This window comes from Lagopus leucura, unplaced genomic scaffold (genome assembly GCF_019238085.1).
Source record: "Lagopus leucura isolate 7727_CA_CO unplaced genomic scaffold, USGS_WTPT01 Super-Scaffold_73, whole genome shotgun sequence".
Taxonomy (NCBI): Eukaryota; Metazoa; Chordata; class Aves; order Galliformes; family Phasianidae; genus Lagopus; species Lagopus leucura.
In genome coordinates this window covers 85,950,941-85,968,689 of record NW_024962252.1, presented here as the reverse complement: position 1 = coordinate 85,968,689, position 17,749 = coordinate 85,950,941, and the positions used below count along the sequence as shown (strand labels likewise).

Here is a 17,749-nt window from a genome sequence, read left to right as displayed (position 1 = left end):
CCTTTTTTATATGGCTGAGAGAGTCCCCGCCCCTCGTATCGTTCTCTCTTCTGATTGGACGTCTCGATCTGTCAGGCTGTCAGGCCTCGCCTCCCGCTCTGCCCTCAGGGGCTGCCTGGCTGCCGGCGCCTCGGCGCAGCAGGGTGGGGCGGGCTGCTGCCCTTGGGGTAGCGGTGTCGCGGTCGCGCCGCGAGGAGAGAGCCGTCCCTTCGCTACTCGGCGGAGCGGAAGCCCGGTAGCCCTCCCTGGGCCTCGTCTGAGCTCAGCCCCGCTGTCGTGAGGGCTCGGTAACGCCACGGGGCCGGAGCACAGAGCAAGACGCATGGAAGGAACTGGCGTTTCGAACTGGTAACAGCGTTGTCTGCATTATTAGTTTGTAATAATGCTGTATGCATAATTAATTAGGAGTTAAGGACACTCCTTGGCTTGTAATTCTCGCTTTACCACTGCGAGCCCTCTGGTTCCGCAGCGTCACGGAAACCAAACGTCCCTCTGTCCCCATCCCACAACTCAAAATGGCAGAAAGCACCGCCCGTCCTGTGGGGAAGTGGGTTTGCCGCGACCCGCGCACCCGGCTGCCACCACAGCCACCTCCCCGGCCTGCCCTGCGGACGCGAGGCGGTGCACTGTGGGAGAGCTCTCGTGCTGGCGTCCCGGCCCGCCTGCCCTTCAGAAACGCTGCCTTCAGACAGCGAGGTAGGACTAAGGGCAGGGGGTACGAGATGGAACACAGGAGGTTCCATACAGACACAAGGAAAAACTTTACTTTGAAGGTGAGGGAGCGCTGGAACAGCTCCCAGAGAGGTTGTGGACTCTGCTTCTTGGAGTTGAAATTCAAGATCTGCTTCCCTATGCAACCTACTGCAAGGAATGGCTGTAGCAGAGGGTTGGACATGATGATCTCCAGAGGTCCCTTCCAAGCCCTACGTTTCTGTGAGTGTGATTTGGGTGATTCTGTGCCCCTTTCAGCTGTTTGGACATGTCCAAAAGCTGTCAGAGGCATGTGGGCAGACAATGCACTTCCCTGTGACTCATTTTCTTAGGCAGCGAGAGTGGAAATAACAGTGTGTTACAGCAGCTGTACTCGGGATATAAATAAAGCAGTAACGTATTTTTGGATCATTAAAATATTGTTAAAATAAATAGGATGTTAAAATAATGCAACGAGAATTCAATACATAATAAGAAAGTATAGCAGTTCTTTAAAAAAAATGTGTTCTGTTCCAAAGGTAAGGGATGTGTGGCTCTAAGGACTTGCCTAAAGGTTTCTAGAGGTATCTAAAGGTATCTAACTGCAATTCAAAATGCCTCCACCACGGTCTCTGATTTCTTCATGTTTTCTATTATTTTAGGAACAATTTTGGCAAATTCCTCTCTAAGAGCCAAACTCAATTTAATCTGCTCCTGCATCTCTGCTTTGTACAATACTGTGAACTGTTTGCCTACCAGGATGATTTTAAGTAAAACAACTGTTTGCTTGGACTTTTTGTTGTCCACTGAAATTAAAACAATCAAAATCCATAGCAGCTATAAAAAGAACAGGAAACATTATCACAAAGAAAGCTAGACCTTATCTATTAATGTCACATGAATATCTCAGGGCTCATGATGACTCATTTAAAATGTATTAATAATAATGAATCAAGGTTAGTACACACGAGCTGCTAAAAGTCTGAGCCGTAGCTGTACCAAACACAGGGGAAATACAAACTCCATTTCAAAACAGTGTAAAGTAATGGACAAAGCACAGGCTCTGTAAAATAGAACAGTAAATGTCTTTGGTTACATGCATTTTTAATCTCTGTGTTAAAATGTGCAGTGAAAAAAAAGGAGCACTCTAAGCCCTGTATATAACATTTCTGAAAATTATCCCTTAGGGTTGCAGTTCAAATATTAGCACTGCTATCCATTGTGGCACTAAAGGCCTTCTCATCTGTTGGGATGATCCTGCCAAAGAATGAATGGGTCTGCTGATAAGAAACGTTTCTGATGGTTTCTGTGAGCACTCAAGGAGTACTAGAGCTCGGTACACAGAGGCAGAGTTACTGTGCTGAAGGTTTGTGAAACCACAAGTTTCAGTGGGAAAAATTAATACAGCATTCCATAAACATTCATAAACTAAACAGCTCATGTCAGCCAAACAAAGCTTAAGTAGCTGAGAAAGATATTAAATAGGAAAGCGTTGTTATTATTATTATATATTTTTTTTTCTGTTTAATCGTTGAGTCTTTCTGGTTTAAGCAGTCCATAGAACAAATCCAGATTTGTTAGGTTTTCAGAAAGCTAACAGGTTTCCTACCTGATATTTTCTTTTTAGAAGACAGAGACACAGCATGTAGCATGTCATCAGATGGCACAAGGGTAGGACAAAAATCCTGCAGTGTTTGGTTACACATAAACCAAAGCTGGCCCAACCAGGAAGGTGTGATGCAGTGAGCACGACTCCACCACAGCAGAGGACACGCATGCTGCTCCAAATACGGTGCAAAGTGCCACAGGCATGGAACTGGATTGCTTTAGAATAGTTGACAATTAGTAGACACGTTACTATAAAATACTCCAAAGTGAAATTACTGATTAACATAAGAATGGTCTGACACTGCAATTTTCCAGTTATGTTCTCAAAACCAGGAGGCATACCAAGAGATTGGTTAGTCCCATTTGAAGACTGATTTAACTACATGCTATACCATCCTATTTACAAGAGGGTCTTGATGCTGAAAATTCCCTCGACAACCTCAGCTGATAAGACAACTTCCCATAGTTAACTGTTAGAAGAGCTCAACAAAAGCAACTGGATTTCTGTTTCAAAACAGGCTTAACTTTTATGTGAAGAAACTATGTGAAGATATCCTCATAACATCAGGGTCACATCTGTGATTAATGCATTATGAAAAGGGTATTAGGAATTTAAGAATTTACTAGCTCTTGAATCTGAACGATCTATTTTGTTAAGCAGGCAGTCTTCCTTACTGCAGGGCTTTCACCAATTACATTCATCAGGCCTTGTTCAGAAGATGCTTGTGTTCTGTAATTCCATACTCACAGGAAAATGCCGCGTTGTTTCATGTGGGGAGCAGGATGTGACTGCTGACAGCTCCTTCCTCAGAAAGTATCACTGTACAGCTTCTAGAGTCTTCTGAGACCATCTGCACCATGTTCATTACATATACAAACGTAGGAAAAAATAACCCACCAAACAACTGTAAAACAAAAAGGAAGGTGCTGGTTTTATAAAATAAGCTCAAGAAGGAAAGCCAGCCTTGCTGTTAAGCCATTTCCAGAAACGAACCACGGAAAACCAGTGCTATCGCTTTCCTTCCACTTTGAGTTGCTCAGTCCCAGCCCTTGCTACAAGTCATAAAGCTACAGTCTGATAACTGGCTGCAAATAAAACACTTTTCGTGTTACTTCATGAACAACACCTCAGTCTGACTGGTTTGAGGTTCTTGCACAGATTATACGGTCACCAGTTGCAACGATCGCTGCACTTTACCATGTTGACACACTAAGCCTTGTAAACTTGCACAGAAATCAAAATTAATTTAGTTTTACTTCAGCCTAGGTATCAACTTGTTAGTGTATTGCAAAATGCATCCTTTTTTATTTAATAAGGTACAACACAGAGTCAGAAGTTAACGTCCAGCTATTTTCTCTAAGCTATTAATTCACTCTGTTTTCTACATTCTGTACCACTGATGTGCATTCCAGTCCTTTTGGGACCATCCAGTGCTGAACTCTCCCTTCCCAGGAAGTGGAAAGGAAAATAGGCTGTGCACTTTTCTTGAGTCCCTGGTGGCGTTTTTCAGAGCTTGTTTTACTGCTCCTCTCTACCCGTGCTGCTGAGTGGGCTTGGTTCAATTGCAGTGTGCTTGGCAGCGTGCCAAGGGTCAGGATGCACCTGCTGACTTGCAGCTTCCTTGAGCTGAAGGTTCCGACTTGGCACCACTCTGGGAGAATGTTTCATGTAACAATACACTGTTGTTCTTTGAATCTCAGTTTACACATAGCTCTACAGGTTCACCAGCGTATTAAAAAAAGACACTGCTGACTATCTCAAATGTCCCTGTGTGTTGTGAAGAGTGTCATTTGCATCTCGCAGAAGCACACAGACACTAAAGTGAAAGATGTTAAGAGATGTACCAACAAGCCTCAATAAATGCAATAAAAACAAGTTTATGCTTGTTCAGAAGTATTTAACCACAAGTATCTGGTAATTGGATCGTTATGTTACTTTGTCTACCTGAAAGACCATCAAATGAATTTATATTGAATGATACAGCTAGCATGCTGGCATGTGGAATGATTCATAGTACCAACCTTCAGGAGTAAAAAATACATGAGCAGTGGAAGACCAGTAACAGCAAATCGTCCTTTACCGGGTAATGTCTCCCCCAGGTAACCTTGCACCACTTGTTCAGTGCTCTTCTTCAGAAACATGTCTTCTGAAAAGCTTAAAACTGTCAAACAGGTATATCTGAAAATCATCTATCAAAAATTTGGCATTTGCAGTGTCAGTCCTGATATGAGCCCATATGTCCCAGAAGCAAAATCTTGAAGTTTCAGGAAAAATATCTGTTCTCCTACAATTTTGGAACATTTGGCCAGACGATTTCTGGTTCTGTTGGTGATTCACGTACAACCCTCACATCAGCACTACAAGAAAGCCACACTTTAGCCTCTGGTAAGGGTGTCAGGGTTCTGAACAGCTACAAAGCAGCATTTGCACTTTCAGTGCCATGCCAAGTTGAATTGGCCACCACCTAAGCCGAAAGCAGAAAAAACAAACAAACAAGAAAAAAACCCTAAAACTTAAATCAAATGATAAAGCCACATAGTTTAGTACATTAAAACAAAACTAAGGACAATAGTACTTGTATAAGGTTCCAAAAATATACAGGTAAGAAAAGAAAATCACTGTATACAACCCCGAGGTTGTTAAAGTGAGCAGGGAGATTGAATGGTGCGAGACATGCTATCCCAGTGACAAGCTCAAAACAGAAGTGCAAAAGAAATTAAAGCTTTGTCTGAAGCGATTTACCTGTCAGGACAAAGAAGGCTGGAATGTTGGCCTCAGTATTACAGAGAAATCTCCACTCCACTCCCAACACATACACACAAAATAGCTTAAATTTTTCTGTAATACAGCATTTCATTCAAATGGTGTCCCCCTGAGTTTAGTTACCAGAGAGACAGTTTGTCTGATTCTTATGTTTGCCTATGTATCAAGTGATGCATAGGTGGCTTCTCAATTCTCCTGCTTTGGCCAACAATCCCTGCAAGTTGCAGGCAGTGAAAGCAGCAGGTAGCCTGCACATAGCTGGCTCCCAATGCTCCTGCTGCTAGCTCTGCAAGACCACCCTCCTGTAAGAAAGCAGTTGTGCTGAATGCAGGTGTGGAGCTGTGGCTGAGGAATGAAGGAATTGTTCTACAGGGCCCTGTACTCAGAGAGAAGGACAACTTCAGACAAGTGCTTTTAGCAGGCTAAGCTCTACATGCATCTATGCATGGAAATGTAGAATATGGCTGCCAAGACCTAAAACTAGGGCGTGTGCATGTGAAGATTGGATAGAAGGCCTTTCCTTATAAGTTTACAAAAATATATAGGCAATAGCGTAACTTAAGAAGTCTGTTTTACTTGTTACAGAGATCCCAAAAAACTATTCGCTGCTTTTCAGACATTCCAGACAAGGTCACTTGTAACAAAAAAGTCAAGTTCTCTAAAACATGATTTTAAAAGCGTTTCTTTTCTTCAAGTGAACAGGACATCTGCTTTTAAGCTCAACTTTTTAGTCAGTTAAGACTGAATTTATTTAAGATTTTATGTGAACATACGCATAAACACAAATAAGTTTACTTTCAACACGTTTGCACGGAGAGAAAAAAAAAAAAAAAAAAAAGGTTAACCCTTCAAAATGTAACAGAGCAGGTCTGGTTAGTATGTATCTATTGCAAATCTTAGAGATCCTGTGATTTAGGCCCACCCATCCAGAAAGCAGGGGAAAAGTCTCAATGAAAGAAAATTCACGTTCAAGTCTAAGTGGTGCGTTGAAGAGCCAGCAGCCTACGTGACACCATGAAGCTAATCACAGTATCCAAACGAGCAGACCTGCCTGGGCTACTAAAAGCAGTGTATCTTCCTGAAGGCGTCAGTGACTCCCCAAGTTATTTTCTGTTTCGAAGGCGTTTAGATTTCCTAGGACAGTCTGTGGATTCAACCGCCTTCCTCCGTTTTCTAGGAGATTGTTCATTTGAACCAGAACCTGAAGAACTTCCTACTGCGCTCTCCATCACCTCTCGCAGCTTGCGTTCGAGCTCAGCCAATCGGGCGTTCTGTTCACCTATGATTTGGGTTTGCTCTAGCAGTTTCTGATCTTGATCTTGGAGTTGTTTCTGTTGCTCTTGCACTTTGGTGCGAAGCTCTGAGATTTCTCGCTTTAGCACTGTCACACCTGCACCGTTTGCTTTTACTTGCTGCTGGAGTTTGGTGACTTCCTGTCTTGAAGGATTCTGCTTGGAGAACAGCTGCATTGTTGTTAGTGCTGCAGAAGGCCCTGGAACTTCAGAGGAAATTCTGGTTAGTACTCCACACTGTTTAGACAAAAGCAGAAATCGTGTCCCACCTCTCCTACTTTGCTTACCCCTACATCACCCCCAAGCACAAATCTGAATACTGGCTGGGTGAACATGGAAACAGACTTACTGTTATTTTAAGTATCTAACAAGAGCACGTGGCATTTCAGGTCACAGCTAGTTCAATTTTAAATACTTGGATTTCCAGTAACATGGAAAACAGCTCATTCTTCATTTTCCATATATAAGCCCCCCCCACCTTCAGCCAGATGAACAATTACAGAGAGAACATGTGGTCAGCTAGAGTTAGTGACACATGTTAAGTCAAAAACCTGCAGTACAGCTATAAATTAGACGTATTATACAATATCTATGTGAAATGTATTTCAGTAGGGCACTCTTATTCTGCTGTCATAGTTGTAGATAGCTACAATTCTAATTGTTTCTTATTCAGGGCTTAACAAGATATCTCAGTTTAACTTACTTTTTAGAAGAAGGGGATTTATTTTCCATGATGATGTATACTCATTCTTCCTAAGTCCTAAAATCATACTGGAGTTTGAGCTTGGGAATGTTGTTTTTATTAAAATTCCTGCAAATCAAGGAGACTAACAGCTACTGTATAATTTCTTTCACTTCTAACATAAAAAGGTATCCATCACTTTTTCTACTGTTTTACTCTTCTAGCAATGCAGTGCAAGTAAAAAAGACAGAACAATCTGGAACAGCCTTGAACAGTCATCCTCTTCTTTTTTTTCTTTAAAATCCACTTATTTGACACTAAAGGGTTACCATTACATATGCTATTCTCTCAACACAGGACAGGTACTTTCACATCACATTAAGCCTTGGATTTGGTGAGCAGATTGACATCAACTATGGTTTTGGGCAACGCTTCCTTAGCTGACAGACTCATTGGAATTGAGGTATAATTATCTAGATATAATTAAGAGGTGGAATACAGCCTTATGGCTAAAGGGATGGACGAGACATGCAGCAAACCACAAGCAGTTCCTACAGTTCAACCTATCATTTTTGGTTAAGCTGTAATTTATTTTTTTTGAGTTATCCTTTCAAAGAGCATATTCTGCAATCCAATTCTCCAATGGTGTGTGGAAAGAAGTTCAGGACGGGGAAAACACTACAGTTCTACTAACTTTTTGCTTCTGGCCATTCTATGAGGCAACTACCCTAGCACTTCGGTTCACATCAATTATGGAAAGCATGAGAGGTTTACAAAGGACCAGTTTGTTTATTTACAGACTATTATTTTAGCTGCCTTTTCAGTGTTACCCACAAGCATTTTGATTGTTAACATATACCTTGTTGCTTTGGGAATTCAAAGAAAGCACAAACTTGTGTGTTCTAACTCTCTATGTACTACAGCAGCTTAGGCCAATTCATTTGCTGATCCCTACTAAATATAAAAGGCGTCTTGAGTTGTCATCTCATGTGCCAAATTTCAACCAAGTGCAACGATAAAGTCTCATTCATTGGTGGCACAAAAGCATTTGTTTAATGAATACACACTATGCATAATTGTAACATACATTCAAGTGACCGTTCTTTTGCCAATACAAAGCCTCCTTAAATTACAAAGCGAATGAATTTCATGGCTGGCATTCTTAAGAAACAAGTATCGTTAATTCCTATGTGATAAAGCTCACTTATTGAAGGGAGGGAGCTTTAAAAAGATAGTGCTCTGAGTTTTAATAAATAAAATAATAAAAAAAAAGCAACAAAAAAACCCACTTAGCTATACATTGGAATTAATACCTGGGGCAGCTCCTATCAGACGTCCTGATACATCTGACCCAGGAAGCTTCCTTTTCAGTATTGGAACAATCTTCTCATCAAAATATTCCATAGCCATGGAAGAAATGTCCCTTAGTTCTTGAAGAACTTCATGAGCTCTCTGAGGAGCTCTTGTAGAGTTTACATACCTTAGCACACGGTAAATTTCATCTATTACCTAAAACATTTAAGAAGAATTAGGATTTTTCTGATAAAGACAAGATTATCTCAGATCATTCTAAAAGCGTTGGCACATCAGAGACTTTCACTACAGAACTACTACTCCTGCACATGACTCTGTGTTAGTTCTTTATTGGTGTTTGTAAATGAAGTATCGTTTGTGATATACCAGACAAAACCATTCACTTGATGGATCACAGTTCTATTGAAACTCAGGAATTAACACATGTGAAATTGTTTTACTGCATCCACACTGGCATTCTACATGCTCAGTAAAGCATCATCGTTTCTTTTTGGAGAACCAAGATGGAAACTGTTCAGTAAGCAGTCATTCCCACAGCCAGTCATGAGATGTACACAACACAGGAATGGAATAACAAGAATTACTGTTATGTCAGTCTGAAGAGCTGTAAATATTTACATGAATTCGCTTGCTCCTACTCAAAATATTGCAAATTTGGATTACACCCAAAATGTATTACTTTGTGAAATACCAATCCAGGACTGGCAGAGAGCATAAGCACCCTCTTAAAGAGGCTTGAAAAGCAGCTTTTTGTTTAGCAGAACTACAGAGATGAAAGGTGCCTCACTAATCTATGAATTACAGTCTGTGCAGGCCAAGATACAGTGCTGGTTTCTTACTACAGAAACTACCAAGCCAGGAATTTTGCACATGATTAAGAATGGCTTAAGACTTTACTGAAGGATGTGGGCCTTAAGAGCCTAGAACCAACAGAGCATCCCATCTCACAAGAGAAAGAAGCTCCCAAAGGCTTCTTTCTCTAATTTTATTCACATTATATCCCGTCAGTAACAACATCCACAAAGCATTTTTTTGCTATCCTCAACATAAAATCTTGCAGTGGCACTTCACTATGAAGTGTGAAGAACCCTTAACACAATACGCTGAACCTCAAACCAGGATTCACGTGTTCTAACACATTCATTTCCTGAAAGTTCTGCAGCAGCTTCATTCAAACATGGCAGGTGGGGGAAAATCACATGCTGAACCTTGAATAGGCTTGACCAAAATCTGACTTCCTGGTGAACTGATAACTGTGGTGAAAGAGCAGCAGCGGTATCGAGCTCGTATACCAAGTAAACAGTTAAAAAGATCTCTTTTGGCTGTTACATAGGAATACAAATAATGTCTTTATGACCCAGTGCCCAGAAGGAAAATGGCTGCCAAACTTGTTTGCACAACTCCTACACACCCCAGGTCTAGCTTCAGCATTGCCTTTCCACCTACCCCTCAGGAAAAGTAAGGCAACATTTCTTTTAGGTATTCTATTCAGTACATGAATATCACAGCCTTACATTTATTTGACTTTGTTATATTACACTGTATTTTAAATTAGATTATAGATATAAAAGTAATATAAACTTAATAAACCTAAATGTATTAAACTATAGTAATTTAGATTAACTTAGTATCAAGGCAATAAAAATGCATGGAAATCAAGTTACCTCTTCAAGACAAAAACTGTTTCATGCTGATAGCCTATCCTGCTGTACTGAGTGCAGAAACGCCTGCCATGCTTCATCTCAATCCAACAGCTAACTTCTGCATTCATCCCAGAGCAACCCAGTTCAGCCCATGAATAGCAGAACGTTAAGCTAATGGACACAGATTTTGTTTCAATCCAAGCTTTTTTTGAGTTTCTTCCTCAGACAATGATCTTGTCAATTCCCCTCTATTCCTCTGTTTTTACAGCTTATAAAACAATCCTATCACTTGATTAATTTATACTCTATGCTGGGGTAGTAGTCTGAAATATCAGAACTGTTTAGTAGTAATAATACTGAACAAAGTTTACATACATTTAAAGTTTACCCACCTAATTTACAGAAACACCTCGTCCACAGCAACACTGTAAGGTACTTCCACATACTATATACATCTCACTTCAATTAACTTGAAGTATTCAAACCCATATGAAAAAATACTTGGTCTTCTGCTGTATCTTCTGATGACCTGGAGTCCAGCGATTTTGTACAGTTACAATTCAGAGTTAAACCCTACATGTCCCGTGTTATAAAAATCCTTGTAAAAATACTGAGGGAAAGTAGATATTAAGTTTTAAATGGTATTTAGATACAGTCTGGTTCATTCATTTCACACTGCCTGTTACAGAGGAGCATTAACTTGTGTGTTCTAAGTATCTCAATCAGTTTCAGTAGCATATACATTACATAATCTGGAGCAGCTGGGACAAATTTACTTGAAGTTACACAATCATTTTTTTTTAAAAACATACACATTCACATAAATTAGACTACATTTTACCTTTCCAGGTATGAAGCAACAGAGATTGGAATCCACATACTTCATGAAAGTCATATTTAACAAAGAGAGTCTCGTTTCTACAGCAGCAAGGATGTCTGCATGACGAGCTAACGAATGGTTTCTTCTTTCTGATTCTCGTCTAGAAGACAGACCATTAAGTGATTTACATACAGTAATTCAACAAGGAGTTCACAAAATAAAACTTTAACTGTCACTCAATTTAATCCTTAAAACCATTTAGAGGTTTGAAAACATAACCGCTACATTTGTTCTGTCTACGGACAAAACACGGCAGAGATTAGATATCAGCTCATAACAGCATTGCACACTTTCTGAAGACAATTTTTTTTTTCTCTAAGTAATTACATCTTCTGCTACCATAAACTCTGTATGTCATTTGGGATGCTAAAAGCAGGCTTTCAGTACTAACTAGCAGCAGACAATGAGTCAGGGTGGTTATTTTTATCCTCCCATATTCCTGCATTTAATATTTCAATGCAACACACAGATTTAATACAGCATTACTGCTTGCTACAAAGCTCAAGCTGAGGTACAAGCTTTTGGCAAATAATCTCAGCAGTAAGTAGCATTTAGTTTCTTCACTTTGACTGAGAAATCTGATAGGATAGGGCAGCAGCAATTGCACATATACACTGGAAAGAGGAGAAAAAATATTGCTTTTAAGAGAACCTTAAGCTCCCAGTAATGAGAGCTCACAGTCTCCTCCCTTTCCTAATTTAATCCCTGGCACTGAAGAACCTTGCCTTTTAAGCAGAGCCATAGACAAATCATCTGTTTGTCTTGAAGAGGAATAGCATTTATTCATTCTAAGCATCCCTTCTGGATTTGCCAGAAAGGCTGAAAAACACAAGACTCTTCTTTACTCTGTTTAGAACACCAGAGACAATTTCCAATATTCCAGCTCCTAGTATAGTATAATGCAAGGTACATTCATCCACACCATTATCTTGTAATTAGATCTTAGGTTATAATGCTTTCGGGGGGAAAAACAGAAAACAAAAGAGATTCAAATTCTCAAGATATGTAACCAAATTAGCCAGCAAGAATCTCCCTTTTAGTATAATGCTAAAAAGAATCTAGCACATTGAAGTTCAACAATTTTAGCTGGTACATACCTTGGAAGCTGAGCTTTAACTTGCTTTTGACACAAATTGTGGTATCTTTCCACTTTTAGAAATCCCTGATTTAACATTCGTTGACAAACCAAGTCCATTCGTTTACAAACCTGTATTTAAGTAAAACAAAACAAATCTTTTAAGTATCAAATAATGTCACAAGACACTTTTACTATTTAATATCTTACACATACTTGCTGAGTAGCACAAGATTCCCTTAGCAGTTTTTCTTGAATTTCAAGACACAGAAACTGCAGTACAACTTAAGGCACTGCCATCTCTAATACTGATCATGAAGGAGTGCTACATTCCACACAGTTCACAAGCAAGTCTCCTGATTCTGCATAACAAGAGACAGTAGGCTGAATTCCACTCATGCATAAGCAGACATAATTTCCTTCTAATGATAATGGAAGTTGAAAAGCCCTCTTGTCACTCAGAGTCACTCTGGTAGATGGTCTTGGAGGTCTTTTCCAACCTTGGTGTTCTATGATTCTATGAAGTCAGTATTATCTCAGAAAGATGCCTTACAAACAAGAAATGATGTTTTTCCTTCAATGCTTATAGTTCATCTTTTGGAAGACAGACGAAAGAATTATGCACTGCAGCACACAAGAAGCAAGACTCCTTTTCACATAGAAGTCTTCTCTGTTTAACAGATTCCTTTGCTGGCTATGTTGGATACCAACAGCTGTTTTCTTTCACAGCGGTAGGTAGTAATGACATTAATACCTGCTCTAATGCTACCAAAACCTGAAACAGAAAGTCACACTTGCACAAGGGCTGTGTTAACAATACAGTTATTCAGCAGGAGAAAAACAAGCAAGCAAAAAACTCCAAAATCCTAGATACATTGTTAGGGACAAACAGCGGAGAAGCACAAAGAGAAATTTTCATCATGTTTATACTGACATCTGGTGGCAGAAAATACCTCCCATATCCAAAAGGCAGCAGGCTGTAACAGCTAAGAACTGTGCTGGATTTTTAAACATAAGATTTTCTAATCTTACTAATTTGCCCATGTTTGTGACAACAAGCAGTCTAGAACCCAAACACTAAACTGATACCATCAGAAACCAATAATGACTGTCTGCAGCTTATTTAATGTCACCTCTTCGATCTCAACTGATTCCCTGTGACGCCATTTAAAAATACGACACTTGAAGTTACAAGAATGCCTGTCTTAGACTGCTTTGTCAGCAGTCATACCTAAAGCAGCATTATCAGCATTTTCAGTGCTCATATTGGTCCAAGACAATTTCTGATATTTCCTATCTCAATGGACTGTAAGAAAGCCAGAAGTTCAAACTTGCTCATATTTGCCGAGTTTTGTGGATATTTCCTTACTCTAGCCATAAAGCTACATCAGCCCACATTCCTTCAAATGCCAGCCCAAGTAGAACACTGTGTTCAAATTTCAGTGTTAGAAAGCTGTTCCAAGACCACATGAAATGTAAAAGGTGGCTCTGCTTAGCATGGTGACATGTATACAGTAACAGATCTGACAGAAGAGCTCATTTTCCACTTTGTTACAAACAAAGCGACTCAATCTGCTAGAGGACCGACAGCTTCCCTTCCTCCAAGCACGTGTTATTTCTTCCCAACTTCACTAACAGATGACCAGTATCAAAACTGGAAGTAAAAATGCATTCCAAGTGTTCAGATTCATGGTATGTTCTTTTTTAAAATCAATAGAGGCTACACAGACACTGTATTTCATAACGCCTTTATAGGTTAAAGAATAAGTGACAAAATGCTGATGACTTCAGCAAGCCTTAAAATAGAAATGCCTGTAAATACAGATTTATTGAAACTGTGGGAAGATTAAAGCTGAGCAGTCCTTATTTGCGCTCTGCAGAACACTAGTGCAAAGTTGCTGCAGAATCTAAGACACTTCTGATATGTGCCTCAATCCAAGGTAACCTTATCTTCAGTGTTCATGGAAGGCATTTATTAATTGTTTGCTTTTCACTGTGGGACTGTTTGTTTGCAGTCATGTGGCAGTAGCCCGAATGGAAATGTATTTCCAAGCTGAGACTAAGGACATCATTATTACCCCACTTCAGAAGTGTCCAGCTCTCATCCTCTTGGCTGACTGCATCTGGAAAGAGAACTTAGAGGGGCACAAGCCCATCCTACTGTTTTAGGACAACTGACCAAAGCTCCGTGACTGTGACACCGCTATTGTAAACTGTTATGTAGCAGCCATGCTCAAAACTAACCACCCTTCATTAGGAGGAGCACTACTCAGCATTCCAAATGTCACATAATTGCATCTCAAAAAGAAGACTTGTTTCTTCCAGACAAGGATGTTACCACATTTAATAGACAGTACACATATACATTTACCAGTAGAATTCAAAGTGATTTCAGAAGGAAGTACTGACTCAATTTTACTCTATTTTATTCAGGAAAGTGCAGGCTCCTCTTAAGTGAATATGGCATCATACAAATAAGGCATAATTAAGTGAAATGACTTGTTCCAGAAAAATGGCTCTAGGTTTTCATTCCTGCTTTGCCATTTTCCTATTCACAATGTAAGGCTACTTAAAGTGTTCCCTTCCCCTGCTACAGCACTCAAAGCTATCAGTTTAGGGGCTCCACACTTTTTGTCAGCGTATGTAAGATTTGTTTAGGCCAATTGATGTCTTGCCTTCCCCAAGGTGCTTTAACCCTAAGAATGTGGCATTCCATGGGATAATGAGGCTGTTTAGGAGCATACTTTTAATGAGCATGAGACCTAAGGAATTTAATCCCTGCCATTCAATTAATTTGGTCCCATAACATATCCTTAGCAGAATCCTACTCATTATGAAATGCATTATGAGAAGCAACTCAAGTAAGTTCTCAAAGAAAAGTTTGCTGTTTGTGCAATGCCCAAATGCACAAGTGTATCTTAAAGTTATCTGCCCTTAAAAACCTGACAATGATGAATTTCCATTATGAACTCATGCCTAAATAATGTTATTTTGAAATGCTACCAAATTCTCCATCAGTATTGTCTGGAGTTATGTCCAGTTTCCTCACCTCTGTTTAGCCTCCAGTGAACCGCCAAAATAACACCTTTAGTTCTGCATGGCAATTGAAAAGATCAAGCTGATCAAGTATATGTGGTTTTGATTAGGCCAGACCAGAAGGGCAGTGATTCTTGACGTTAGTGCTCGTTAAACAAGACAAGTGTGCTTTTCGTGTATTTTCTCACCTTGTGTGCTTAAGGGTACCATGAGGAATTCGATGAAAATTAAGGTTTTTGGCTGTCAGCTACTCAAAAATTAAAAATAGGGAAAGATCAATTTCCCCAGTGCCCATATGCCATGCTGTCCCACTGGCATCATCCAAGGGGACCCCTGGGGCAACAAAGCCAGTGAAGGGTGTAGAGCACCAGGGGAGGTTCAGGTTGAATATTAGGAAAAAGTTCTCTGAAAGTATGGTTAAGCATTAGCACAGGCTGTCCATGGAGGTGTTGGAGTCAGTGTCCCTGGAGGTGCTCAAGAAACATGTAGATGTGGCATTTGCAAACAGGGTGGTGATGGGTCAACGGTTAGATAAGATGATCTGAAGCGTCTTTTCCTGCCTTCATGATTCTATGAGTAGTTTCCCTCATCTACATCTAGTTTTATTCCTTGTATGTGCATCTCTACTGATATTTATCCACTTTGTTTTTGCTGTTCTTGAAATGGCTCAAAGCAACAGTCTTCTTGAAAAAATGGACTTGTGCTACATAAGAGGGGTGTTTTCACTTCTTAAGAAACATGGAGAATTAAGCAGTTATTTAAGTCCTGATACCACCTTTCCCATTCTGAACTTCACTGCTGACAAAGCATTGTTTATAAACACTAACAGCCTTAGAGGAAGAAAAAACCCTCCTACTGCTTAGTGACAGTTCCCACAGCTACCATTTATAAAATGCAACAGGAAAACTGAAGCAAAGAGCAGTGCCTAGTGCAGCAATAAAGAATATATGATAGTAAGCACACCCAAACACAGTACATGTACTTCCCTTTATCCAAACTGTAGAGGCTGCCATCCATAAAAGTCATGCTATTTTTTTCCCCCACACATCCACTATCTACTCTCACAGAAGAGGCAAATCTTTGGAGATTATAGGACTGACAGCATGCTAGAAATATTAAGTACCATATCATAGAATGGTCTGGGTTGGAGGGGACTCTGAAGCCCACCCAGTCCCAACCCCCAGCCATGGGCAGGGCTGCCCCCCCAACTCAACTGCCCAGGGCCCCATCCTACCTGGCCTGGAGCACCTCCAGCGATGGGGCACCACAGCTCTATGGGCAGCTGTGCCAGGGCCTCACCGCCCTCTGAGTTAAAGACTGTACTGTGTGTTTGGTGCAGTATGAATAAAACCAGAGCTTCTGCTTAAAGAGCTTTCAGTTTAGAATCAGGTTGCTGATCTGGGACAAATGCGGTCCAATTCTCTGCAGAAATACATATGTAATACTATCTGGTTTAAGCTAATGAGTTCTTAAACTAGAAACAGCACAGGCAAGTTGACAGAGGGTTACATAAGCTGCGTATTAATTCCCTCACTATTATTCCATACATGATCTCATACAAAATTGAGCAAGATCACAGCCAGTCATATTATGGCACAGTTTACACGAGGCTCCTGAGGCAGTTGAAGACTAATACTGATCTCCTCGCTGACCTCCGAGCTTTTTTGGGCACAACGAAGTTTGCAGGTGGAGCTCGTATCTTTTATTAGATCCGTGAGCACGGCTGGGAGCAGCGGGCGGACTCTCGGGCAGACACGGCTTTAAGTCTTCCTTTCCTGCCCCACTTTTCTTTCTAGACACCGGGTAGGGTCCTCGGAGCAGCGATCTCGCCACCTCCTACACCCGGGGATTTACGTCTCCGGCACCCCGCGCTGCTTTACAGGGCTCGGAATGGGATCAAAGGCATGAAGAGGCGGCAGGGTCCCGCTAGGAACGCGGGCACGGCTCACACCTGCACGCCCGTACGGGAGGCGCGGGGCGGGCAGAATGGGGAAGCTTCAGCCCTGCCCAACCGGCTGCCCGCCTCCTCCCCGGCTGCTCCCGCTCCGGCGGCTCCCGGGGCGGCCGCGGCACGGCCCCTCGCCCGCCTTCCCTCCCCTCCCCAGCCCCTACCAGGCGGAGCTGGCTCGTCTCGTCGTAGGACAGGAAGCTGAGGATGCTCTCGATGGCCACGATGGGCAGCCCCATCAGCGTGTTGCTCTGAGGCGGCTGCTCCAAGGGCGCCGGGGCTTCGGGAGACTGCGAGAGCGGGGGCGGGGAGAGCCGCGCCGAACCCGGGGCGCCGCCTTCCCCCTCCGACAGGAGCCGCTCCTCCGCCGCCGCCATCTTACAGCCCGTCCTTCCTCCGCTGAGGGCGGGCGGCTGGCCTTCCTCTGACGGCACTTCCGCTCTCGCTTGAGGAGGGCGGGGACTGCCGTGGGTCCCCGGGGCCCTGTAGGGTCAGGGGGAGCGGACAAGGTGGAGCGGGGCTCGCTGCCTGCGGGAGACCCGCTGCGAGGGGTGGCTGAGGGCACAGGTGACCCTGTCAGCGAGAATTGAGCAGGATAAAAGCATCTGGATCTGGCGTGTTCTTTGCACCAAGTACTTGAAGTAACTACTGTCGTTGCAGATGAGCTCAATAAACCAGCAGTTTGCCTCACACTGCTGGTTTTATACAGAACTGTAGGGGGTGGAAAGGACCTCTAGGGATCGTCTGGTCCAACCCCCTGCTGCAGCAGCTCCCCACAGCAGGTCACACACGGAGGCGTCTAGAGTATCTTCAGAGG

The 17,749-nt window shown here is 41.8% G+C and overlaps 1 protein-coding gene across 3 annotated transcripts; it reads right to left on the bottom strand.

Annotated features, from left to right (window-relative positions):
• Positions 1-4,952: 4,952 nt before the first annotated feature.
• On the bottom strand, positions 4,953-17,321 carry FBXO28 (F-box protein 28). 3 transcript variants are annotated; one of them, XM_042882639.1, is made up of 6 exons: positions 17,097-17,321; positions 11,971-12,080; positions 10,835-10,973; positions 8,350-8,545; positions 7,058-7,165; positions 4,953-6,560 (listed from the first exon to the last, which is right to left on the bottom strand). In XM_042882639.1, the coding sequence occupies exons 1-6, from the start codon at positions 17,307-17,309 to the stop codon at positions 6,166-6,168; spliced, it is 1,161 nt and encodes a 386-aa protein (XP_042738573.1). In that variant the 5' UTR covers positions 17,310-17,321; the 3' UTR covers positions 4,953-6,165. The 3 variants fall into 3 exon arrangements, with proteins under 3 accessions (XP_042738573.1, XP_042738582.1, XP_042738589.1); XM_042882648.1 differs by having other exon boundaries at positions 7,058-7,114; XM_042882655.1 differs by lacking the exon at positions 7,058-7,165.
• Between the last annotated feature and the right edge of the window lie 428 nt (positions 17,322-17,749).